Genomic DNA, 26,439 nt, shown 5'->3' with positions numbered 1-26,439 from the left:
AGATAGCATGTATGTGACAAAAAGGCTGCTAAAAACAAAGCTAATTAAGACTAACCTACCACCATAAGATAAAACATTTTTTAAGACCAAAATGAAACGAAATGCGATGTGGGGTTTGACTGGTGGTTGGACTTTGGTTGTTGCCCCGTGGGCGAGGCGAGACTCACCTCCATGACATGTGGGCCACCCTTACGGTACCCGCGAAACCAACGACCGCCTCCCAAACAAAACGACAAGTAAAAAAAGGAAAAAAAAATAAAGCCCCCGACTCAGAATGGAGGCGGTCGTCGTCGTGGCCGCGGCCGTCGCCGTCGCCGTCCACCCGCTCCGCGCCCCGCCCTCGCGTCCCCGCCTCCAATGCCATTAACCCTACGCGCACGGCGGCTAGTGTTTCGTTCCCTCGTCCTCCTCCCACCCCTGGCCGTGACGATGCCGTCCTGGTGGAAGCGCTCCAAGTCCGCGTTCCACCGCTCGCCCGTCACCCCGTTCTCCTCCGCATCCACGCCGTCCTCTCCCGCGCGGGCGTCCACCTCGTGCGTCCAGCCCGGAGGCCGCGCCGGGAGAAGGGACCTCCTCGCGCCGCCCAAGCTCACCCGCCAGCGAAAGCTGCGCCACGTCGACGACCTCTACGTCGCGCTCGGGGACCTCCGCGTCGACGTCTCCGACAGGTCGTCCTCCTCCTCTCCGCCGCAGCAGAGGCGCCTCGCCACCGCCTCCGAGGCCATCGAGATCCCGGTACCCACCCTCGTCTCCAGGTCCGCCAGCGCCAGGGAGGGCGGCGCGCCGCCGCCCAGGTCCGCGTCCTCGCCCGTCCTCCACCCGCTGCCGCTGCCCTCGCCCAGGCCACCGGATCCGTCCGGGGCCGGGGCCGCCGATGGGTGGTGCGACAGGACGACGCACGCGCCCAGGTGCGGGCCATTTCTTCCTTTTCTTAGAAAAAATCCCCCCTTTTCTTCTTTCGCCCAATTTCATCTGAATTCAAACGGTTGGATATCTGGATGTGAAGCACGGCACGATTTGATTGCCCGGAGACTGTTATGGGGAGTGACATTCACGTGTGTAGAGGAAGTGCTACATTTGCAATTGACACTGTACGATCCTGTAGTTCCAACAATCGGTTGAGATGTTGCTTTCAGCCAGTAGCCGAAAGGCGTTTATGGTTATTCAGGGATTCTTAGCATTTATTGAGATGTGGAAATGTAGGAACGCGGGGGATTGGAACTGTCTCTGTACTAGAATGTTTCAACTGAATTTGAGACAGGATTTCTGGCACTTGACAATTGCTCAAACCGACATCTACTGCTATTGCCCTACAGTTCATCTGTCCTGGACAGAAATCAACAAAAGAGTGGCAAAGTCCTATCACTGTTTCATACCCTACATGAATCGGGCATGGTTTTTGTGGTGGTATATGAACATGTAGGATAGGCTAGGTGGTTTGAGTTAATTACAGGACCATTTCATCATTCATGAACTTTTACGGGAGAAGTGCATTTTTATGCACTAGGTTACTAACTTACTATCATCATGGGTTCATAATGAATCATACAATCAAGAAAGGTTTACATTGGAACATGCAATGTTTTTTTACATGGGAGTGACAAGGTGGATGTGTGACCATAAGGGTGACGAGCCGGATCGTGCAAACTGGGATTGTAAGGGAAAAAAAGGAGGCTGACAGATCCATCACCATTCACTTAACGCAAAACTTCCGGTTTTTTTGTGCTACTGTACTATTGACCATTTATGATGGTGTTTGGTTTTCTACAATTAAATTTAACTCACAAGTGCATAGAGACACTTGTCTGAGGAAAACTAGAGTTGCATCACATGACCACCCTTTTGCTGGCTAGTCCTTTTCCTTTTAATTATAATCCACATTTTTTTGCTCAAAATGGATATATTTATATATAATTGAGCCCAGCTAAAACTCATTTTTCATTGCTTTTGAGTTATTTCCTGATCCTTAATTGTTTTGTGGCTATAGGGTGACAAGCCAGATTGCACAAAAGTTTCCTGAGCACAATGAATTATTACCAAATGGAATAAAACGGGCTACCTTTAGTCACCACAGGAATGCATTCCGTGAGAAGTTCCAGGATAAGAGTTCGGCAGAAATTATTAACTTTCAGTTGAACATTCCTGCTAAAAGCGCTCCGAGCAGTGGCTTTTCGAGTCCTGTGTGCAGCCCTCGAAGATTTAGCAATGCTGACTTCTCATCTACCGTGGCACCTGCTCAAGGACCCCTTGCGTGGTCCTCTCCATCTATCCAATCGACAGATTTTATGGGAGTTTCATCCTGTCCTGAAAAATACACGGGGGTTCCAGACCAAACTTCTTTCTCTAGCGGATTGAGAAGTCCTATTCTTATGCCAAGGATTACCAGTGCTCCTCCATCACCTATGCACTCTAAATTGTACCCAGATAACAATATTTCACGCATTGAAGGAAATGGGAGTGTCAGCTTTCACCCATTACCGCTCCCCCCTGGTGCTTTAAGTCCAATGCAAACAGGTTTTACCACTCAATCTGCTCCAAAAGTTGAAATGCCCTCAGTGGCTGGTCAGTGGCAAAAAGGAAAACTTCTAGGTAGCGGCACATTTGGTTGTGTGTATGAAGCTACCAATAGGTATGGGAGTGTATTTGGTGTACATTGATACTAGCAAGTCATTTTGAATCCTAACGATTGTTTTGCGTCTATTTATTTGCAGGCACACTGGAGCTCTCTGTGCAATGAAAGAAGTTAACATAATTCCTGATGATGCTAAATCTGCTGAGTCCTTGAAGCAATTAGAGCAGGTTGTTAAATTTGACATTATATTTTACAGAATAGACATCCTTTTTGTTTGCAAGAATGAGCAATATTTTTTATAGGTGTTCTCATTTCCTATGTGAATAATTTTCTAGTTTATTCTTTTTGTTGAGTGTTTTTCTTTGGACCAAGACTTCTGACTGCTTGACTATATTGTGTCTTTTAAATATTACCTGCAGCATTTGTATGACTATCTGGATAACTTTTTTTTTCAAACATGTAGGACAGCTGTCTATCTTTTTATACCTAGACAACTTGAATAATATGCAAGTTCTGTAATAGCGCACTGACATACTTTCATATATTTCAGGAAGTAAAGTTCCTAAGCCAATTTAAGCATGAAAACATAGTGCAGTATTATGGCAGTGATATTGTAAGTTCCCCACATGAATATGAGTTAAGTAACTCTGCTTGTTTGTTCATCATGTAACATTTTGGGGGTCTTGCAGATTGAAGATCGTTTTTACATTTACCTGGAATACGTTCACCCAGGTTCAATTAATAAGTATGTCAAACAACATTATGGAGCAATGACAGAATCAGTTATTCGCAACTTCACCCGCCACATTCTAAGGGGTCTAGCATTTTTGCATGGCCAAAAGATTATGCATAGGTATGCAAATCTCTGTCATTGTTCAAATGCATTTTTTTTGTGCCAGGTCAAATGGTATGTTGACTTGTGGCTTGGTTCATAGTTCTTATGTCTTAGGAGCTTCTAGTAAACTTCCACAGTTTTAGATTTTCCGCACAATTTTTAGGAGAAACTTTCTCACAAAATACTTGTATAGTTTTTCTCATATAGGTGTACATGCTATTTGCCTCTTTTAGTTCATGTGGCTATGTTCTTCCTTATGTTGCTTTACTAGACTTTGGTATGCAAATTGGGTTATCACATCCAAGATCCAAATGCATCACTGTTGGAGTGTTGGTTATATTGGCATCCCTTATCATGGTACCTTGTCATTTCTCTGGTTATTTGAACATATAGGATGGGAGGTGGAGTTATGATCTCATTTTTTTTGAAATAGATACTCCTGAAAGTACACAAAAATAGGAACTTCATTGACAACCATTAGCAGAAATAAAACTCAAACCAGATTATTTGATGCCTTAGCTCACCTAGGGCCCTAGGCGGACATATATGAAAAGGTGGAGGGCATAGCTTGTGTATCAAAGCTGGACAACCTTAACCTTAAGTTTTCAATAGAGTAAGTAACATGGAGTATTGGAGTGCACCTCTCAGGATGGTTTTGGTTGCTATATACTAATGCATCTGCTTTCACTTTGTGTCATTTATGTAAAAGGCAATGAAATGTACACTTGCAGGGATATCAAAGGAGCAAATCTGCTAGTTGATGTTCAGGGTGTAGTCAAATTGGCTGACTTTGGAATGGCAAAGCATGTGAGTATAGACTCATGGAGTTCAGTAACATTTTTCATGTGGCACCATTGACACCATTTTCTCCTTTTACCAGTTAAGTACTGCGGCCCCTAATCTTTCACTGAAGGGAACGCCATACTGGATGGCCCCAGAGGTATCTTAAGATATTTCTTGTATTACTACCAACTTTTCATGCGACAAAGTATCAAATTAATTTTCTATGTACAACATTTGACCCCCCACCCCCAACACACAAAACATTGGTCTGTATAAAGTTGTAATGTTGCATAACATGATAAATATTATTCTTATCCTTACACTGATTTCATCATGGGTTGTCCATTACATTGTGAGCTCGAGAAACATGCTCAGGCAAGATCGTGAAAGGAAAAACATTGGGAGCTCAGGAGTTCTGTACTTACTGAAACTGCAAAGTACAGTGAGACTCCAGAGCCTGTTGCATGGGCAGCTTAAAGTCAATGTGTGCCACAAAGGAATAGGAACATATATTATGTTGATGGGCTATGGAGCTATCTTAACTCTGCTAAATACATTTTTAATCAAAATAAATATTATTTGATATATCAACTCACAACCGGGCAGTTAGTTAGGCAACCAATTGTGCGAGACATAAAAATAAAACAGCAGCAGCTCATTTCTCTAGTTCACAGGGGAGGGGGGTAGTTTTTTTAAATGAATTAGTTAGCCTTTAGTAGAAAGTCAGTTTGGATTGTCAAATGAGACTATTGCTGTATTTTGCTGCTTCATGTGTTTATTTTTATATCAAAGTTAGTAACATGCTTGTGACTAGAAATTTAATTGTACTGTTATTGATAAAATTTTGCTTTCTTCAGATGGTTCAAGCTACACTAATGAAAGATGTAGGCTATGATCTCGCTGTTGACATATGGAGTCTTGGCTGCACCATCATAGAGATGTTCGATGGAAAGCCTCCTTGGAGTGATCTTGAAGGGGTAATAACTTGAAGCATGCTTATAATTTACAATAAGTTCTACCATGTATTTGCATGGCTAAAATTTTCGTAGTGTGCTTAAGCTCACTTAAAATGAAGCACTTCCCTGTAATATCCTTCAGTTGTGCCATCTGTGGTCTCCTCGTTACAGGCTTGCAATATTTGCCCCATAGTGATCTTGGGATTCTTGACCAACCAAAATTATTGTTGCTTCTGGAAGCACCAAAATAGTATTCGAGTCTTACAAACCTGTCATGCTAATAGTCCTATATATATTTACATAATAGGTGAGGCCATCTGATTGCTTAAAGCCACGAGAATTGTGGAACTATCATGTCAATAACACCCACCACCATTCTATACAAGAAAGGTTGAGTGTGGTAAAGTTTCTGTTGTCATACCTGAGGAAAACAGCTATAGCTACCCTGACCTGACCATTCTGTCATAGAAAAAGTAGGGTTCTAGATTACATAAAGACATAGAAAGATGAGACAAGCTTATGTTGCTAGTGTCATTGATCACCTCACTCTACTACCTTACATGCTTTTATTTGTCACCGGTATTCTTGGTATTGACATCACACATCGATTTTAATGTTCCCTATTATATGTTACCCTTTTTGTGCTGCAGCCAGCTGCGATGTTTAAGGTGTTACATAAAGACCCACCAATTCCTGAAAATTTGTCCAATGAGGGCAAAGAATTTTTACAGTGCTGTTTCAAGAGGACTCCTGCAGAGAGGCCAACCGCAAGCGAGCTGTTGGACCATCCATTCATCCGCAATTCAAGTCACTACAACAAACATGGTTCCATACATTCATTTGCAGGGATTAAAGTCAATGTAAGTCTCTTTTTCTGGCATGATCAATGAGGGTTAAAAGATACCTGAGAATGGCATACATATGATGCCACTGATGTATTACAGGATACAACTTACAGTTCAAGAGACAACTGGCCAGCTTCGAAGAGTGACTCAAACATGAAAGGAAAAAATACCAATGTGTGAGTAGTATCGATTAAACTGCCATTGTGCTGTCTTGGTTAAAAGAACAGTTAGTTTTTCGTCACTACATCTTAACAGCAACATTTTCTTTTTGTTACCAGTGAACCAAGCAGAGCTGCTAGGTCATCCGAATCAACTTTCCGATTGGCTCCACTAACAATCCAGGAAGCTACTCCTAACTTCTCACCTCGGCCTTTTGTGAACAGCATGCAGTTTACAAGCGTAAACCCTCAGCCTAGTCCATTGCCAAGGCCTAACGGGAAGGAAGTTTTGTTCTGACCGTGGATGCTGCATGCCATGTAGAGTGCCATTTCTATCAGGCGCAGTTCGGCCTCAATGTGCCTTGCAGAGTCCTGCGCAGTTAAAGGATGTTGGGTTTTATAAGATCATCTGTGTGACCACGCCACATTGTGACTGCTCATGGAGCACTGCACATGCAGCGTTTGACCTTAACTTCTAACCATTTTTTAGTAAGGATACAAACATATGAATTGTACAGTTTACCAGGATTTGCACGAGAGATCCTTGAAAGCACAAGCACGGATGTAAATTGTCTCCAGAAATGGTTGGTGTCATTTTTTTTGGAAGCATAGAACTAGGACTAGCTCTATGTAAAACTGAAAGTTCCTTTCAGTCAACAGGAATTAGGCGTAGCTCTGTGTTGCTTTTGCTGCTCACCAATGTAAAAATCATTCTTTTGCTGTATCACTGATTATTCATTTTTTGGCTAAATTATCGAAACAGGTCATTCTTTTGCTGTATCACTGATTATTAATTTTTTGGCTAAATTGTCAAAAACAGGTCAAATTTTGCACTTCTACAGTTTGTGCGAAATGGTTCTCGTGTTTTAAAAACCGTGATTTTGTTTATGGAGGTAAAATAGTACTACTTCTGTTCTCGAATATTTGTCGTTGGCTAGTTAATTTTTCAACTAAAACGCGCTGAATAAAAAGAAACGAAGGGAGTACTACAATAGCATCAAACAAGGCAGGTGTTGCTGAATAGGTTAAACCTAAAACAGAACTGGCTACCTCTCTGTACCGAGCCTGCATTGGGATCTTCCACGCTTCCGGCTTGTAGAAAGAAGACTAAGGTTCTACTCCGTATTTAGCACAGTTTTTTGGGAGAATTGGCTGTGTACCATTAGAAGAACACATGTTTGGCAATGTACCATTAAAAGATTTCTTCTTTGCTTTGTACCACTGAAAGGTTACAATGTTGAAGGTTTATAGCATTCCGTCACCTTCGTTAGGGAATACTAACGGTTTTATTTTTCTTTGCCTAAAAATGAGTTATGAAATGGCTCTTTTGCCCCTTGCCTTAGTAAACTAGTAAGCCTGCTCGTTCTCAACCTCACGTACGCTCCCAGCCCAGGAGTCCGCTCCTCCCAGGCACAAGCAAAGCAGCCGCTCGCGGAGCTTCCCGGCGACCCTCCCGACAGTGTGCTCTCTGCTAGTGGCTCCAGCTCCTTCGCCCTCTCCTTCACTCCATGGTGAGCACCCCTCTCATCTCCCCTCCCCTCCCTTTCCTCTCCCATACTGTAAGTTCATATTCTAACCCTAATTTTTGGGGAATTTTTTGTAGTGCTCATTAATCTGAAATTGGTTGGGGATTTGAGCTGGGATGGATCCTGCTTGTGTTTCAGAAGGGTAATCTCCTCTCGCATTCTAAAAATTGTTCTAATTTTTTTGGTATTTTCATGTACGAGCTTATGGTTGTCTGAAGTGAATTAATGGGATCTATCTTGTTGATTGGTCCTTAAAAATTTTTCTTTGTTCCGTTTGTGTTCGGTCTCTATTTCAGGGATAATTCAAAGAACCTGCATAAAATAGATGTTACCGTCAACTCTTATTTCGCCGTTCTTGATGGTAAAAAGGTGTACAATCGAGGCAGAACAATAAATTTGGTTGTGAATCCAGAACACTATACACTTATTGATTTAGAGAAAGATGTGGATTCATATTTCAAATGGGGTAGCTGCCAAAAGCCAATTTTCTGGGTTGTTGAAAAGGGTGACAAATGGCAATGTAAGTTGACTTCAGATGCTCAGCTTAGTGACCTGGTAAGTTCATTCGATCTGGTGAAGTTATTTATGACAATGGGAAGATGTAAGGAGGGAGAGGAGACGCTGCATGTTGTGACCGATGTGGTGGGCAAGGAGATGCTAGCTGCAGCATATCCGGTGGGCAAGGAGATGGATGTAGACAATATTGTCTATGAAGAGATGCATGTAGATGAGGTGATTGGCACAACAGACAATGGAGAGGAGGGTATGCATGAAGACATGGACAAGCAACCAGAATGGAGAGAAGTGCCTGAATATGGTCAAACAACTGCAGGGGCACCAGTGGTTGATCTGATGGATAAAATTAGAGAGAAGATCATGGAAAAGATTGCCACAAGGCAAGATATTGCCAATAGACTTGAAGGTCATATCCTTCCAAGTGTGCTACATGAGCTAAACATGAAAAGTAGAGGGCTTAATTATGATTTTAGCAAAAGTGGGTTACTAGCAGCCGAGATTTCTGGAACAACAAATGAAGGGAAGACATGGAGGTATGGTGTTGACCTTAACAAAAGAACTTGTGGCTGTGGACAATGGGAGGTGTCTGGAAAACCATGCACTCATGCTATCTTTTCACTTGGAAAATTTAGACAGAAAGAGTTAAAAATCGAGGATTTTGTGGATGATTACTACTCAGTAGAGAGGTTTAAACTTGCTTATCAATTTGAGGTCATTCCAATGGGTGACAAATCTCAATGGCCAAAGAATGACCCCGGTTTTGAAATGGTCCCTCCACCATTAGAAAGGCCTGCTGGGAGACCAAGGAAGCAGAGAATTAAGGCTAGTGGAGAGCCAGGAAAAAGAGGTCCATATCAATGTAAAAGGTGCTTCAAGTTTGGACATATAGAGAAGGGATGCAATGCAACTCAAGCTGAACTAGAGCAGGAGCTTCCACCACCTCGTCCAAAAAAACAAAAAAAGCAAAGGTCGGTAATATACTGTAATATACTAGTATTCCATGCCTTGTGATGCAATCTGCTCCTTTACTGATCCTATTTATGTCTTGTAGCAAAACCAAATCCGAAGCTTATGAAAACTCCACAAAAGGTGCTGAGCCATCAAACATTGATGTTGATCCAAAACTAACTTCAAGCCCAGGTGTTACGACAAGAAGGATGGCGTCCCTCTCTCCGGCAAGAGCAAGTCCATGTGTTACCACAAGGAGGATGGCGTCCCTGTCTCCAACCAGTCCGGGTGTGTCAACAAGAAGGATGGCATTTATCTCACCTGGAGGAATCAACCGCAGGCTTATCATTGATTAGTTGTATTAGTGCAATGTTAGCATGTACTGTAACTTAGTTTATGGCATGCTCCATGGCTAGCTTTTGGGCATTTGTCTAGTTACCATGTGAACTAGGGTCTCTGTGAACTATGAACAGCTTGTAGTCTTATGCCAAGTCGTTATGCACGGACAAAATTAGTATTATATCATATTTTAATGTGTTTATGGTCTCTTTGATCTGTTATATTCTACGTTGGAAGGGGCAAGGGCATTTGTGTCCTATTTAACTGTGACTTAACGGATGTGGTGAGCCTCAAAAGAATGCAATCTTTTAATGGTATACAGCAAAGAAGGGATCTTTTAATGGTACATTGCCAAACATACGTTCTTTTAATGGTACACAGCCAATTCTCCCCAGTTTTTTTCATAACTTCGCATATTTAAGCATTGCAGCAATTTGCAACTTATCAATTCAGGTGCTAAAAATGCTTTTTAGGGCGTGTTTGGCATAGCTCCAAAGCAAAACTCTAAAGAGGAGCTGGTCAGTCTGCCTAACTCCGGAGTTATAAACTCCATAGAGTTTTCAGAGTTCTAGTACAAATTTTTGGAGTACCTCTTTTGCTGCTATAAAAACTCTAAAAAGCAATCTAGACATGAAGTTTGGAGTTATTTAACCGCCACTGGTTATGAGATAACAAGCAAAGCTGCTCCACCAAAAGTTTTGGAGTAGAGCTGCTCTGAAGTGGAGCAAAATTATACCAAACACACCCTTAGAATGAACTAAAAACAGCAAACAAGTAGAAGTTATTTTCACCGGCTTCTCAAATTACTTTTCCAACAAGCATCAGTGCCAAACGAGGTAGACTTCGCCACTTCCAGCTTAGCTTGTGGAAAGAAGGCCCTGACTGGCTTGTCTATGTACAAACATGTCAAATTTTGCACTTTTAGTCATGTCAGAAATTCACTCGTGTTCTAATACCATGAGATTGTTTACGGAGGTAAAAATGGTAGAGCTAGCGAAGCAGTCATAGAATCACTGGATTTTAGCGTGCTTATATTGGTGGGATCTTTTTTTCTCGGACGCGCAGAAAACTGCATATCATTATATTGAGATCTTATACACTTATAGCTCACAACTTTCACAAAAAGAATACAATCTCAACATTTTTCTTTAAGATCTGCTAGCATTTGATGCTCTCATACAGTACGGTTCATATAACAAGAAAACTTCGGGGGTAAAACAGCTCTGGCTCTCCTATTTAGCATCCAGAAAATACACTCTAGTCTATAGCTGTAGTTGTGCCAGTACGTAGCAGCAGCTCTCCATAAGACTGCATTATACTACTACTGTCTAAACTGGAGAAGTGGCTTTTTTCTGCTCCAACACATGTGTACATATATATTATACTATATCCAAGGAACAGGCGTACAAATCTACGTTGTTTGACAACGTCGCACCATGCCATGAATCACCAAAACATTCATGAATCATGGGTTAATGATACCAGGCAGAGCATTAACAGGTAACAACCCATGCAAAATTTCATGTACACAAACATCAGCCAGGGATTAGCATGTGTTCTATCTTACCCTTTTATTTCTAGCAAACTAGGCAGAATACAGAAACACAGAAAATGAGGGACACAAATCCAGGTCATGTTCTCAGCCAGGAACGCCCATCTGCTTTATTAACACCTTACACGGAATTCCCGAGGTGTTAGGCTTGAATCGATCAATAGACACGTGCTTTTGGCGGGAATGACTCTACTTCATCGTCCAATGTTTTCATGTGCACTGGCCTGTATGCCAATCGAACCTTCTCGTTCTCCCAATATCTGTGTACAAGTAACATCAGCGAATCAGGATAGCATTACTGAAAGGGCAGTATATTTCAGATCATACATCTCTGCCACCAAAGATACAGATTATTGAATTTGCATGTCAAGCTTTTGTGTGACCATACGTTACTGCTGGTTCACAAGATGCATGCCATTAGTTACTACTAGTGGTTCACAGGTACTCCTACATTTTACAGTTTGCTCAAACACAAATTGCACAAGATATGATCTATCTAGTGTCTACAGATTGGCTCCTATGACACTGACAAGGCATGTCAAACAGTGCAGTGCAACAGCAGAAATGTCATTTGATATTAGTTCTGGTAGCTTAGTGAAAAGAAGATAATTACCCCAGGGAGTGTTTCATCCACTTCTCGTCATCTCTTGTCTGCAAGCAAGTAGGAAAATCATTGTCAGTGTAACATAGAAGCATGTCATCAAAATATAGAGTCAAAACAGTAGCTTCAAACCGTGAAATCTTCACGAGCATGAGCTCCTCTGCTTTCCTTCCGAGCCTCTGCCGAATACATAGTTATGCATGCGTTTATCAACAGATTTTCCAGTTCCAGGGTCTCTATCAAGTCAGAGTTCCTATTGAAACAAATTACAAAGGAATAAAAATGGATCATAAATGCAACAGCGAAAATCAAATGAATTTGACAGTTCCTTACGAGGAAGAACATACCAAATGAGACTTCGGTCACTGAGCTTCACATCATGGAAACTTTCCCATGTTTTGCTAATCAGTTCACAACCTAATAGACAGAAGGTCAGTGAGAACACATGGTGCATAAATTTCCCAAATGGCACTCCTAGCAGTGTTTATTTATCTACTATTTTTCGTCATGCTTCCTTCAAGTGCTCATAATAGTAGTAAAAGGAACTACACAAAGAGCACGAGCAATACCTTCTTCAAGTGTTTCTTGTGTACGGAACACAGCAGCATTATTTTGCATAACACGTTGCATGTTGAGACGGATCTTGGAAGTTGGCAATGACCCATTCGCATTCCTCAGCTTGTCCAACCAGGCTATGGTCTTCTCTCCAGCATCTTTCTCCAGAGGTTTCTGCTTCTCACCTATAACAGAATCAGAGTGCAACATGGATATTAGGAGCGTAGGAAGAGCAAAAGGAAACAAACCACCAAGTAAATATAAGGAACCTACCTGGTTTAGAAATATCTGCTACCCTGTTTGCACAAGCTCTGCCAAAAACAACTATGTCAAGAAGTGAATTTGCGCCTAGCCTATTTGCACCATGGACAGATGCACAGGCTGCTTCACCAGCAGCCATTAGACCAGGGATAACAGCATCTGGATTATTACCCTTGATATCCACTACCTGTTATGCAGAATAGCAGAATATATTTCTATTATAATACGCAGGTTTTGACCCATACTTGTCTACTACATGCTCAATACAAACCTCCCCATGGTAGTTCGTTGGGATACCACCCATATTGTAATGCACAGTAGGCAAAACTGGAATGGGCTCCTTGGTGACGTCAACACCAGCAAAAATAGCAGCAGTTTCAGAAATGCCAGGGAGCCTTTCTTTGAGAACCTCAGGCGGCAGATGGTTCAGATGCAAATAAATGTGATCCTTCAATGGCCCTGTAGTAATCAGATCAAAAGAAAAGTTCCAAACAGAGGAAGAAAAAATAGGCACCTAGCACGAATTACATACCTACACCACGTCCTTCTCTAATTTCCATTGTCATTGATCTTGAAACAACATCACGAGAAGCAAGATCTTTTGCAGTAGGAGCATATCGTTCCATGAACCGTTCACCTTCACTATTTCTAAGGATACCACCTTCACCACGAGAACCTGGTGACACAATGAGAACAGGACACATAAATTCTGGTAAGAAAACCTTGACTACCAAGGGACTAATTGTTCACAAACAAACGAACTGCCTAAGCTAAGCACAGCAAGGAAGGGTTGAATATATACAACCTTCAGTAATCAGGCATCCAGCACCATAAATGCCTGTAGGATGGAATTGTACAAACTCAAGATCCTGCAATTGCATGTACCAAGCATGATCAGGAAAAGGAATAATAACTAATAATAAAACCCTGGATGAATAGACTGACCTGAAGAGGTAAACCAGCACGTGCGACCATAGCATTGCCATCTCCAGTACAAGTGTGTGCTGAGGTTGCTGAGAAATATGCCCTGCCATAACCCTGTGTTCATAAAGCAAAAGAGAAATTCATCACCCGAGTTGGTGCAAACAAAAAAAAACAGTACATAAAAAATGGAAGACCCCTTACTCCTGTGGCTAGAATTGTATTAGAAGCACGGAAACGGTGAAGAGTTCCATCTTCCATGTTTAAGGCAATGACTCCTTGACACTTTCCTACAATATTGTTGCTAGTTAATTAATGGATGGAATTATAACCATACTTGAAAGTTGCAATAAGCTTCATATATCGTTGAGTCAAAACAGCAGCAGAAGAAATGCATTGTAATAAAAGTGCAATTATATAGGAGTAACCAAGTACTACCAACTACTGGTACTGGCTTTCAACAACCACAAGAAAACAATTATAAGCTAAAGCCAAGGTTCATGAAAGTGTATTGATTGAAACAGACCAACTTAGCAACAATGGACTGAGTCAAATGCTAGAAAATCTAAAACAAAACATCTAATAGGACCTTAAAGGCATGCTCCTCTGATTCGCCTTTTAGATCTTGCAATGCAAAATATCTTACCATCATTGTCCATGAGAAGGTCCAATGCAAAGTATTCCACAAAAAATTGAGTATTGTGCTTCATTGCTTGACCATATAATGTGTGTAGCATAGCATGTCCTGTTCTGTCAGCAGCACAGGCACAACGGTAGGCTTGTCCACCTGATGATAGTAAATAGTTAGAGCAAGCAGAATACAATAAGTAAAAGGGTGCTTTCCAAAACAAGTTACAGACTGTGACCTTTGCCAAAATCTAAGCTCTGTCCTCCAAAGGCACGTTGGTATATCTTTCCCTCTTCAGTTCTTGAAAATGGTAATCCATAGTTCTCAAGCTCTATAACAGCTTTTGGTGCTTCTCTGCACATATACTGAATAGAATCCTGGTCACCTGGAAATGGATGAGAATGGAAAATAAATAAAAAATGTCAAAATATAGGACACTTCAATAGTTGCTTGAATATACCATTCCCTGTTCTTATTAAGGAAAACATAGTATGAACTAAATATGTCAGTTCCTTTCCACTAAAACATAAAAATAGATGTGGGGTAAAATCATGATGTAGCTCACCGAGCCAATCGCTTCCCTTCACAGTGTCATACATGTGCCACCTCCAATCATCTTCACTCATGTTTCCAAGCGCGGCATTTATGCCTCCCTGCATAACATGTCCTTGCAAGTTAGAGCACAACTGAAGCTCATAAAATGGCAGTGGACTGTACTAGGGAAAAATACAGCATACACCAGTCCTGTAAAAGAAATGTGCAACCATAGGCCTACTTAGAAAACTTTAAATTGTCGCTGCTGGTTCAACACTGTGAACTAGGGCTATACAAATAGACATGTTCAAATGTAAGTTGGGTCAGGTCAAGGTCAGGCCGTGGGTCGTTTGGCACGGCCCGTACCCGACCCGTGCCTAGTGTCGGGTCGGGTTGGTCCGTGCTTCCCTGTTGGGTGTGTCGGGTTGGGTCGGGTTCTTTTAGATTGGGTCGGTTTTTGGGTCAAAAATCATAGCATGTGCCTAGCCTATGGATTGTTGCGGGTCAAAAACTTTGGCATGTACTCGCTCGTTGCATTAGTCTGGTTGGGTCAGGCGGCCTATGATCAGGTAGCCTCCCTTCTACTGGTTGCAAGGGCATGTATGCAATCCAATCGAGCGTGGTCAAGGCAGTAGCTGATTGGAACAAATAAATTTCACTCTTGCACACACTCAATTAGCGGACTACACTAGAATCATCCCAGTGATCAAATGAGGACAGAACAGCAGTTATTACTTGAAGCAGACAATGTCAGCTATAAACAGACCATGCCAACGGGGAAACGGTAGCCATCTTCATTACCCGCACTAGTATTTTTTTGCACAAAACAACGAATTCCATTTTGAACTGAACCAGCACCACAGTATGAAGGTTATGCCGCGAATCACCTGTGCCGCGACGGTGTGCGAGCGCGTGGGGAAGAGCTTGGTGATGCACGCGGTGTTGAAGCCGTGCTCGGAGAGGCCGATGGCCGCCCGGAGCCCCGCGCCGCCGGCCCCCACCACGACCGCGTCGTAGGTGTGGTCCACCACCGTGTAAGACGACTGCAGGCGGGCGAAATGACACGAAGAAACGGAATCAGTCCCCACCCACGTTCTCGGAACCAAACCATCCCAGCGCACCACGGTACAGACCAAACACTACTCTGAAGATAGGCAGGCAAGCCCGTCCCAAACAAGCCCGTCCGTCCGAACAACGGCAAACCGCCGAACCCACGATGGACGAGATCAAATTGAGCGGGGTGAGGCGGATCAGGCGTACCGATGCCGTGGAGAGGAGCCTGGAGGCGGAGGCCTTGGCCCTGGAGAGGCCCCGCGAGACGCAGCTGCGCCACATCGCGCCCCGGATCTCGCGGCGGCGGCGCACGCGCGGGGAGGGGAGGGGAGGGGAGGGCGGTGCGGTGCGGTGGGGGGAGGACGTTGGTGGAGACTGGAGAGGAGAGCGTGGCGCTGGAGAAGCCGACGTCGGGGGAGTTTTGTTTTGTCTAATCTCGGAAGTAGGGCTTTTTTGACTGGACCATTTTGCCCCTCGGATTGTGGGGGCCCTTGTCGTGAGGGAACTCTTCAAACACACACACATACGAGCATACGCGGCACAAATGTTTACTACTGTTTGGCATTGGCTCCCAAGTACGTATATGTTTATGCTGTGTGATGATTTATATCCACAACCACTAGCTGCATGCATGGATGTGGTGGAGCAGTTGCTTGTATTTGACAGTGACCCATCTCTATGCCCACTACCGACCCCCCGCCGCCTTTTGTTGTTCCCATCAAACATGCTTTGTTTTGTGTCGTTTCCATAAATCTACACTAAAGTGAAACAAGTCCACTGTATTAAATGTGGTAAGTGATACCTACCAAAAAAAATCTAGTCGTTTAGCTTGATAAAATAATAATTTAAATTCTGCAAAGCTTCCCTATATTTTCCTTCGGATCGAGCCAACATCCGTTACGGCCGTTCATTCTATTAAAAAAATCCCTGTTCTAAAACCGTACACGAGGTTTTCGGTTTCTCCCTTCTTTACGCAGTGCCAAACGAAAAATCTATAGAATGAAAATCGAATTAGTCCTATCTTAATATGGATCGATAGGGCTTGTGTTTTTTCCAAAAAATCTATAGCCAACCTTCCCGAAGAGGTTATTGTTAATATGAAATTAGTTATATTAATACTGGAGGAAAACGATAGCTCCAAGAATTTCTTTTCTGCTCCATCATCCTTTCAACCCTAAGAATTTCTTCCCTGCTCCATCATCCTTCCAACCCCGAAATTCGAACAACGGGTGACTGCAGAGAGGAGGTTGGGTGGGCTATGGACTTTTGGTTGAGGCAGCTAGTAGGCCGGCATCTGTGGGCCTTGGTCCGGTGGGAGAGGAAGGGAGTGAATGAGCTGGCCACCATGGCCTATTAGGAGAAGGGAGGTGGACTGAACTGTGTCCATGGTAAACTGGCTACTGGCCTAGGAAGCATTAAAAAATGTTTATCTAAAACAAAAACAAACCAAATAATTAAATTTGTACGCACACTCTAGAACGCCTAGAGTAACTAAGGAGGCCATATAAAGACCGTCCTCCAAATCATTCCAAGGGTAGCCAGTGTTTGTTTCCAAGCGCATAACATTATACTATTGCCAGAGGCAGAGGGGGCTTTAATCTACCACAAAAGAACAACATTTTCCATCCGACTCCATCCCTATAATCGGTGTTTTTTAAAATTATATCGTACGACCACGGGGCTTTTATTACATGATTTGTTTATTTCGAGATGACTGTTCGTGAGAATCAGTCGCAGAAGTGGCAGTGACAGATGCCTCTCCTGGAGCCTTCGCACCAGCTGTTCTTGTACTTGGTATGGTACTGCTTGGCGTCGATCAGGCAGCCGAACTTGCACGCCCAGTCCACGCACCAGGTCGCCACCCGGTCAGTGGTGTAAAAGCACTTCTGGTCGTCTACCACCACGAGACAACAACAACAGCAACAACAAAAACAAGAGTCTCAGCTTGCGAACCAACTTGGCCGGTCTTCTTTGATTATAAACAAAACAACAGTGAGAGTTGAGACGGAGAGAAAGCAAACCTGCAGAGGAGGAAGAAGGATTCTGCGCCAGAAGAAGCAGCAGGAAGATGCAGACACTCGCCGGTTTTGCGTCCATTGTCAGTCTCTCTTTGCAGGGTAGGGATCTCTCTCTCTCTCTCTCTCTCTCTGTATTTTTTTTGCAATTGCAACTGAGAGATGACAGTCCTGAGTACTTTTGGTGTGCATGTATGTGTATCAGTATACGTATATTTATAATATAATGAGAGGCTGGCAGTTTTCCATGCAAGCCCTGGTAGGAACAGAAATATACAATAATAAGGCTCTTGCTTCGATTACATTACATCACATCAGGCGTAGCGTAGGATGGAGAGGACCGTTGTAACAAGTAATGGTTTGCATTCAGTTTGACCTTGGAAGCAATTGAAAGAAAACAAAAAAAGAAATTAATTGATGCAATAAGTAGTATCCAGCTAGGAAGATGGCACCAGCTAGCACGTAGTATCAATATATGTGAATTAAATGTTCCGAGATTCTTCTGCACAGCTGAGACGTCAATGAGCATACGCAATTTTCCCGTTAGTAATTAGTAGACACTAGACAGGCAGTTAGGGAATATATGGTGTGTCATCACCTACATAACCCTGTCGTTAAAAAAATTTATTTGAATGACCTGATGCATTCACCAATCCTCATCACTGATCCATCTGTAGAAAAATAAAGCAGTAAACTGCTCATGCAGCATATATAGAAGCGGATATCAACCTTAGAGCTTGTTTGGTTCCCTCCAATCCATATGGATTGGAGGCGATTAGGTGTAATTAAATCCATAGCAAGTCAAAACTATCCATAATTTTTTTCAATCACTTTTCATACATAAGACACACGAATAACTGAACAAAATCTTATCATGCCAACTTGAATGATTCATCAATCAAGCCAAGAAAAAAAAACTAATTTACTAATTGGAGAAAATGTATTTATGGGTTAGTTGGGTCACACCCTCACAGCTGTCTTACCAAGTTCTTAACTTCTTCCCAAGTCAAGCAGTGGATGATACAAACGATGACCGGTTTGAGGTACCCTATGACGAAGCGGCATCAAGATTGCAAGGATCTTTTTTTTTCCTCAAGAATACGTGGAGATACGTACATAAATAGAAAAAATATATAGATTTAGCACACAAAGCAGTATCAGATTTCAAGACATAACGCGTTGAGCTCTTGTTAAGTGACCTGACTTCTATACGCTGGGTTGCAATGCACGGTCATAGACTCATATATGCTAGTATTTTATAAGTACTTTGCATAGAAAAGGGGCCTTGACGATTTTAAATCCAAATTCATAAGAAAACAACAAACTTGAGAGGCAGATCAGTGCAGAGGACATTTCTTCCTCGTTCCCATTTCACGCGGGGATAAATATCCGATAGGGATTCCATCCCCGCTTAAATCATAATGAGCATATTCGTTCTTTGTTATTAATTAATACAAAATATTGTCACTTATACACGTTGACATATGTAAAAAATCATTATGTGTATATCAAAATAAACACATTTGTATAATGAGTGGTCTTTTGACAAGACAATTATTTATTTTTATCGTTAAATATTATACGAAAACATAATCACGTGCAAGTTTATCATGTACAGGCGAAGAAACGCTCGTTTACCCACCGAGAAAGATTTTTTTTCCTATTTATATCCCTATGGGGAAGAAACTTCACATCCTTGTACCCGTAATGGAAAAATCCCCCGCACCGAGAATCGGAGATAGGGATCCATTGTCATCTCTACTCTGAACCCTTCAACATAAGTTACTACCTTTGTTCACAAATATATGGTATCGTTGACTTTTTTTTGAAAACTTTGACCACTCGTCTTATTCAAAATATTTATTCAAGAATGTAAAATTTTAAGTCAAGCACAAAATACCTCAAGTGATAAACAAATAAAAAATACTATATGTTGTGTTGCAATGCACGGCCATATATGCTAGTATTTTAAAAGTACTTTGCATAGAAAAAAGGGCCTTAACGATTTTAAAACCAAATTCATAAAAAAACAAACTTGAGAGGCAGATCATTGCGGAGGACATTTCTTTCTCGTTCCCATTTCGCGGGGATAAATATCCAATAAGGATTCTCATCCTCACTTAAATCATAATGAGGTTATATGTTCTTTGTTATTAATTAATACAAAAAAATCTATTCAAAATATTTATTTTATAATGTAAAACTTTAAGTTAAACACAAAATATCTTAAGTGATAAAAAAAATAAAAAAAAAGATAACTGAATAAAACGAGTGGTCAGTTTTTTTAAAAAAAAACAACGGTGTAATATATTTATATACGGATATAGCTTATTGCTATGATAGTACCATTGGTTTTTACTCCACTCTGTTACAAGCTTTGTATCGTTCATCGGGCAAGGACCAAGACTTTTGACCGCCGTCGCTCCGTGTACGGCGCTGAATTCATGGACGAGACAAGTTCTAGTTAGCTGACATATGTTACGTTGTTTTCCGGTTTCCGACGACGGTGGTTAGCATAGAAGGTAGAAGCCCCCGTATGGTTCAGCTTGCCCCCGTTTGAATGCGTGTTAGCAAGCTATATTCAAACACGTAGACAGAAGCAGAGCCTTCCATTGGTGACTGAAGACACAGGTTTCCTCCTCAAATCAACATTCATATTTTTCTAAGGTTCCATTTGTTTACTTTTATTTTAATAAATTGAAATCTTACTAGTAAAATAGGTTATTCTTTTTAGAACGTGACATTCAACCACTTTCTAAAGTTATCATACTCCCTCCAGTGCAGTAAAGGTAGTCGTTTAGGACATGATTGTGCATACCAATCTATACTACTAATTAAGGCTGCAAGGGGTAGGCTGCCTCCTTGCGTTCTGCCTTTTTTTCATTTCCTGTTTTGCCCTCCTGCCCGCGCACCTCACCTGCCCGCGTCGCCTCCTCTCCTGTCCTCCGCGTGCGTTGAGCGGGCAGCCAACTCCCCCACCAAACCCTAATCACTTCGGCGCCGCGCCGCGCCGCGCGGACCTGCCTCGATCCGCTCCAGCGGCCGCCCGCCGAGGCGGCTGTGCGGTGGATCCAACCTGCCGTCTTGTTGCGCCTCGTGCGTCAACGCGAGGTAGGAGCAACATCCACTTCCGCAGGCTGGTCGAGTACCACACGAGGCTGCGCATGATGAGGAGCCTCCGCGACTCCCTCCATGGCCGAATCACCGCACGCCTCGAAGCCAAGGTTGGTGTCTCCCCCCTCTCTTTCTCTCCGTCGTAGACTGTGCAACCAATGTGCAATCGCTCAATCAAGAAATCTAGGGCATATAGCCTGATTAGTTCACCAAAATCCGGCGGAGGGGAGGAGCTCTCCGTGGAGGAGCGCAACCTGTTGTCCGTCGCCTACAAGAACGTCATCAGCGTCCGCAGGGCCTCATGGCGGATCATCTCCTCCATCGAGCAGAAGGAGGAGGGCCGCGGGAACGAGGCGCACGCCGCCTCCATCCGCGCCTACCGCTCCAAGATCGAGACCGAGCTCGCCCGCATCTGCGACGGCATCCTCGCCCTGCTCGACTCCCACCTCGTCCCATCCGCCGGCGGCGCCGAGTCCAAGGTCTTCTACATCAAGATGAAGGGTGACTACCACAGGTATACCATTATCGCTAGCAGATCTCACTTTTTTATTCTTCGTATTTGCCTGTAGAGTCTAGACTATGCGATCTATTTATGGAGTGGCGAAGGAGGGAGGAGTCCATACCATGGGAATTGTGTTTTGGAGAAGTTAAAACCTGAGATCTGTGCGTAGATGTTTTGTATGGTAGCAGGGGCATGCGGCTCCCTGTAAAAACCTCCTCCAACCGTGTATGCAGTGTGCACAGTACTCAAAAGGTTTTCTATAAAAGGTCCCTGTATGTATAGGGAGAAGAATCTTCTCTATATAGGGGGGAGTGATATGCTCTCCACGTTAATTATGTGGTTCTTATTCCTAATTAACTCTCGTGATATGATAATAATGTGTATTATGGTATTATAAATATTGTTTGCTTCTAATTCAAAGAAAAAAGATAAATAAATGTTAATCTGTAGTGTATAGAGGAAGCTGGATTGTAGTGTATAGGGGAAGCTGGATAGGGGGGAATGGTTGGAGACAAAACATAGTGGGAGAATAAGGGAGTTTAGTGTAGTAAAATATATTAAAAAATACAGATAAGGGGAGATGTATAGGGGAAATGGTTGGAGATGGCATGAGTTCTTATTATCAATTGGGTCTAAATTTAACGTGTGGTCTTTTTGTTTGAACTTTTTGTTATTTGTGGCCGAAAGTTCAAAAGATAAAAAGGGGAAAGGGGTTGTGCAGGCTGTGACGTTTTTTAGTGAGGTTGTTGTCCTTTTATTTATGTTGCACGTTGAAGTTGCTTATCTATGAATTTGCCCTGTATGATGCACGATGTTGTGCTGTCTCCTGTAATGCATGGTTGAAAGATGTGAAATTGTGTTTCATGGTTTTACCCCCTACCCTAGAACACGTATATATTGTTATCTGATTTCTCCACATGATGATTTGGCAGGTACCTTGCTGAGTTCAAGTCTGGTGCAGAGAGGAAGGATGCTGCGGAGAGCACCATGAATGCCTACAAAGCTGCTCAGGTTGGACCATGGTGTACATGTTGATAGGATGAAGGTGTACATATCTTATTAATTGTGATTCATAGTTTCTGGGTTTTTTTTGGGGGGTGGGGTTTGTAGGACATTGCTCTTGCAGATCTGGCTCCAACCCACCCCATCAGGCTTGGCCTTGCTCTCAACTTCTCAGTGTTCTACTACAAGATCCTGAACTCCCCTGATCGTGCCTGCAACCTTGCAAAACAGGTTTGCTTCTTCTCCTTCTATCCCCCCTTTGTGATTTGCTTTCATTTTGAGACCCTTTGTGATTTGTTTTAATTTTGAGACATGATGTCTCCTAGATTGTGTGTAGCTTCTGGGCAACGGATTGAGTGTGCATAAACAGCTCCTGTCTCCATCAGCTTATGTAGGGGTTTGGTTGATTCAATTAAAAAAAAGATGGTGCAAAGGAAATAGTTCACTTGCCTCCATCTGCATGCCTATTCACTGAAACAATTTTTTCTTACATTAGGCACTGTGTAAGTGATGGATCTAATTACTCTGGGTGCTAACAAAATGCTTCTTTTGTTGCATATTTGTTTCAAAGAACGAGAGCTCGAAATAGTAACAGGAAAAAATACCCAGGAGAAAATACTACTGAGAATAATAGTAGCGCAATCTTTGATGGTATACAAGTAATAGAACCCAATTTTGGTTTGATAGATAAACCAGATGCAGATACAAATGACATGATTTCTGAAAAGTTGATGGTACAAATTAATCTTAACGAAGGCATTGAAGAGGATATCCCACCAAGCCAATATACTACCAGGTGTGAAGAGAAATTAACTATGACTCAAGCTGCCATCTCAAGGGAAGCTGGACCTCCAGGTTATGATCCTGGAGAAAACTTTCTTCAGGTCAGTTCAATGATTACTAGTTGTGAGCAGAGTGTGATAATGGCTCCTAGCGCTATCGCAAGAGGAGTTGGTCCACCAGGATATACGCCTGGAGAACACCAGGGCAATGGGGCTCCATGGAATACAAGCTATGAGCGAAGACCGTTTACGAGTCCTGCGACTAGCTCAAGAGAAGTCAGACCTCCAGGATATGGGCCTGAAGAAAACCAAGGCAGTGGCATTTCCTGTAATACAAGCAGAGAGCAAATATTGTTTATGAGCCCTACAACCATCTCGAGAGAACTTGGTCCACCAGGATATTTGCCCAGAGAAAACCAGCGCAGTGACACTTCATGGAATACAAGCTGTGAGTCGGGACTATTTATGAGTCCTGCGACCACCTCAATAGAACATGGTCCACCAGGATATGGGCCTGTAGTCTTGATGCTTGCTTTATTGTGTATACTATTTAGTATAAATAGTTGTATATATTATTTTTGTCCTGAAATATTTAGGATGACTATATGTACGAGTTACGACTATGACTAGGCTTGAGTAATTGGTCTGGTCGAGGACTAATCATGATTAGTTGCCCAGTCTGTCCCATGACAACTAGGTTTGACTATACAATTTATAAACATTGGATCCTATCTAAGTGCATTCAAAGCAACTAGAGTCCATTTGGACTTTGATTATCCAAATTCACTACCACTTCTACCTTTGGTAATGGATAAGCAGCTGAAGCTCTTGTTCTTCCCCTGATCCTCATGACTAACATGCTCTTGTCAGGCTGTTGAATTGATTGATGCAGAAATAGCGCAGTCATTTTCACAACAAAGGAAAAAAAGAGATGGCGGTGGTCCTACATATCATGAAACTTTTGCTTATGCTCAAGGGCCGTTTGCTCGTGTACCTGAAGCTTACGTTCTAAGCCTGGGCATTTATCTGCTTCCCAACAGAGAGTGCACGAGGTACAGCAGCAGAACATAAACTTCTGAATTAAAATTTTGCATATTGTTTCTGCATTGGATACATGACTGTCTGCATCTAATTCTGTTCTTTTCAGGACTTTGTTCACGTGTGGCATCCCCACAATCAAAATGTGGGAGCAACAGGTTCTGGTCTGTCTGGTGTTGCTACTGTCTCGAGTACTCTTGGTGTACTTCGAGCTTACAGTCCAAATTCGACATCAGCATCCTCCAGTAATTTGTCAACTGTCCATATGGGTGGACTAACATGTATAACTCAGCCGACGACAGAACTGGGGTCTGAGGATACTGTTATTGCACAATTTTTGAGGTACACATGTTTTGACTATCTTTTACAGATGTGTCATTCTTTTTTCTGTTGCTTGTTTTGGACTGATTATATTCTTGCGCCTTCCATAGTAATCCTGCCCAAGTTGGACCAAGCGAGTCTCCTGTCCTATTTAGTGGAACAGTTGGTGCTGCATCTACATTTTCTCCATTGGCATCTAATGACCTTCCTGTTAGTGTAACGACTGTCTCAACCAATGTATTTTTCCTGTTGACCTCATGACTATGTTGCCATATATTATCTTCTAAGACCTTTCTAACCTTCTGCTAGGAAATAAGTGCTATGGTGCCCCCTCCATCAACATCTGCTGATCGTCTGGGACCTGTATTACTTGGTTGTATACGAGACGTCTTGTGGCACGGCCATTTCTTAAGGTATTTCTCGCTACAATTAATTGGTGACAACTCTGTTCTGTTCCACTACAGGTATCTCTTGATATTGGACCGCACGAACTGGAAGACCAACATGCTGACAGCTCTCTTGGTTCCTTACATTTTCTTCACTCTGCCTAATGTGTTGTTTTCTCTGATCAGGTGATTAGGCACATAAACTCTATCTCAATTCTCACTGACCAGTCTGTTGTGCATTGCATATATCAATTGTTAGTTACCATGATAGTTTTCATGTCACTATGGGTAGCAGATGAGATCGATGTAGTACAGTAAACTCGTAGGATCAAAGCACTACCACAGTACCACTACAATATTGTCATACTCTACACATCGTAGAATGACAATTACAAAATTTATTAAATTCAGTTATGTTTCTGTGGATCAGTTATGGCCTGTTCGTTTTAGTGAGTTTAAATTCATGGCAAGTCAAAATGCTCTTCTAATTTTTTTCCCCAATCCATATAAGATGGAAATAACCGAACAAGGCCTTAATCTAGAACATCCATATTGGTTACATGTTGTTGTGAAGTCTGATGTAGTGATAGCTCAAAGCACTTTCATGAGAGAGTGTTCTCTCTTGATCACTTGATCTATAACAGAGAATACGAAAGAAAATTGTCTTATATAATCAAACCTTTGAATTTTCAGAGGAGAGGTGGGGAAATGGATTGTGATTATTGCTGTTATTCTGCGCCTATTTTTTCCGCGCCACTTCCCAGGTACATCTCCAGCCTATTGGTTTCAGCCTATCAAATTTCCAGATATTGGTTTCACTTACATTTTATTAACATTTTGCGGTTTTGCCCTTCAAATAAAATACCCCCGGTTCATACATTTTGCTTAGCGACTCTTTAGCATGGTTTCATCCTGTGCACCAGATTGATTAGAGCTTCCCGGTTCCATCATCCTGCTCACAGCGGTCGCCCCCAGTCTGTTCGCACACACCTTCAGGGACGACCTCGTCGGTGTCTTCATATGCCTTGCGATCGGATGCTACCTGCTCCAAGAGCACATCAGGGCGTCAGATGGACTTAGGAACGCCTTCAGGAAGGGCAATGGCGTGTCCAACTCCATTGGCATCCTCCTGCTCTTCATCTACCCTGTCTAGACCGGGGTGCTGCGAATCCTGTAGGCACTGTTGCCTCCGTGTTCCCGTCTGTTGTCCAGGCGTCCAGCTCCGTTGCCGTTCGTCTCTTGTGCAAATGTTTCTTCTATGGTGATCATGGTTCTGTGCTATCGGGATGGGATGTAAATTGAGATGTTGGTCATATTATCAGGCGTGTAAACCCTTGCCGCTTCTGTTAAGTTGTCGCAAGTTTGAGGATGGGTGTTTATAGCAACTACTGTATATCATTTGATGTTATTCCTTCTGAATATGATGTCAAGTGGTGACAAATATTGAAACATGAACCGCGCACGCTTGCTGTTGTCCTCTACACCAGGCTTCCGTTGGTTCAGCAGCCTTTGCCTGCCATTCACTCGTGCCCGTCGCACCACACAAGCCTTTGCCTGCCATTCACTCAGAAGTCAGAACGAACTGACGAATGGAAAGCAGCGCGACCTGTTGCCCCATAGAGTTTGCAATGGTCGAACATGGTTTGTGCGCAGCTGGTACATTTTTTAACAACACAAATATGTAGTTTTCCCCCTG

At 42.6% G+C, this 26,439-nt stretch overlaps 5 protein-coding genes and 1 long non-coding RNA gene across 6 annotated transcripts; 5 read left to right on the top strand and 1 right to left on the bottom strand.

Annotated features, from left to right (window-relative positions):
* The first annotated feature begins 214 nt into the window (after positions 1-214).
* On the top strand, positions 215-6,928 carry LOC100281440 (uncharacterized). The gene is made up of 11 exons (NM_001154358.2): positions 215-908; positions 1,988-2,629; positions 2,712-2,799; positions 3,123-3,185; positions 3,262-3,425; positions 4,139-4,214; positions 4,288-4,347; positions 5,048-5,167; positions 5,797-6,006; positions 6,091-6,167; positions 6,270-6,928. Exons 1-11 carry the CDS (start codon positions 358-360, stop codon positions 6,445-6,447), a joined length of 2,229 nt encoding a protein of 742 aa, NP_001147830.1. The 5' UTR covers positions 215-357; the 3' UTR covers positions 6,448-6,928.
* Positions 6,929-7,431: 503 nt separating this feature from the next.
* On the top strand, positions 7,432-9,748 carry LOC103648298 (uncharacterized). The gene is made up of 4 exons (XM_008672796.4): positions 7,432-7,660; positions 7,753-7,817; positions 7,972-9,159; positions 9,243-9,748. Exons 2-4 carry the CDS (start codon positions 7,792-7,794, stop codon positions 9,493-9,495), a joined length of 1,467 nt encoding a protein of 488 aa, XP_008671018.1. The 5' UTR covers positions 7,432-7,660; positions 7,753-7,791; the 3' UTR covers positions 9,496-9,748.
* Positions 9,749-10,830: 1,082 nt separating this feature from the next.
* On the bottom strand, positions 10,831-15,951 carry LOC100280324 (succinate dehydrogenase4). Its single transcript, NM_001153250.1, has 16 exons — positions 15,791-15,951; positions 15,418-15,573; positions 14,562-14,649; positions 14,235-14,381; positions 14,015-14,155; positions 13,573-13,658; positions 13,393-13,485; positions 13,253-13,316; positions 12,980-13,123; positions 12,719-12,906; positions 12,460-12,634; positions 12,201-12,371; positions 11,979-12,048; positions 11,764-11,884; positions 11,644-11,681; positions 10,831-11,290 (listed from the first exon to the last, which is right to left on the bottom strand). The coding sequence occupies exons 1-16, from the start codon at positions 15,863-15,865 to the stop codon at positions 11,188-11,190; spliced, it is 1,860 nt and encodes a 619-aa protein (NP_001146722.1). The 5' UTR covers positions 15,866-15,951; the 3' UTR covers positions 10,831-11,187.
* A 4,706-nt stretch (positions 15,952-20,657) lies between these two features.
* Positions 20,658-20,822, top strand: LOC103648300 (uncharacterized). Its single transcript, XR_563384.2, has 2 exons — positions 20,658-20,709; positions 20,735-20,822. It is a non-coding gene; the product is annotated as an uncharacterized lncRNA (long non-coding RNA).
* Positions 20,823-20,870: 48 nt separating this feature from the next.
* LOC103649501 (14-3-3-like protein GF14-D) lies at positions 20,871-22,628 on the top strand. Its single transcript, XM_008673761.2, has 3 exons — positions 20,871-21,226; positions 22,147-22,225; positions 22,325-22,628. Exons 1-3 carry the CDS (start codon positions 20,871-20,873, stop codon positions 22,517-22,519), a joined length of 630 nt encoding a protein of 209 aa, XP_008671983.1. The 3' UTR covers positions 22,520-22,628.
* Positions 22,629-23,206: 578 nt separating this feature from the next.
* Positions 23,207-25,896, top strand: LOC103648301 (uncharacterized). The gene is made up of 7 exons (XM_020549244.1): positions 23,207-23,326; positions 23,869-23,988; positions 24,146-24,378; positions 24,468-24,567; positions 24,667-24,929; positions 25,437-25,507; positions 25,706-25,896. The coding sequence occupies exons 1-7, from the start codon at positions 23,207-23,209 to the stop codon at positions 25,894-25,896; spliced, it is 1,098 nt and encodes a 365-aa protein (XP_020404833.1).
* The last annotated feature ends 543 nt before the right edge of the window (positions 25,897-26,439 follow it).

This window comes from Zea mays, chromosome 2 (assembly GCF_902167145.1).
Source record: "Zea mays cultivar B73 chromosome 2, Zm-B73-REFERENCE-NAM-5.0, whole genome shotgun sequence".
NCBI lineage: Eukaryota > Viridiplantae > Streptophyta > Magnoliopsida > Poales > Poaceae > Zea > Zea mays.
The sequence above is the reverse complement of the archived record's forward strand: the minus strand, read 5'-3'. Positions and strand labels throughout refer to the sequence as shown.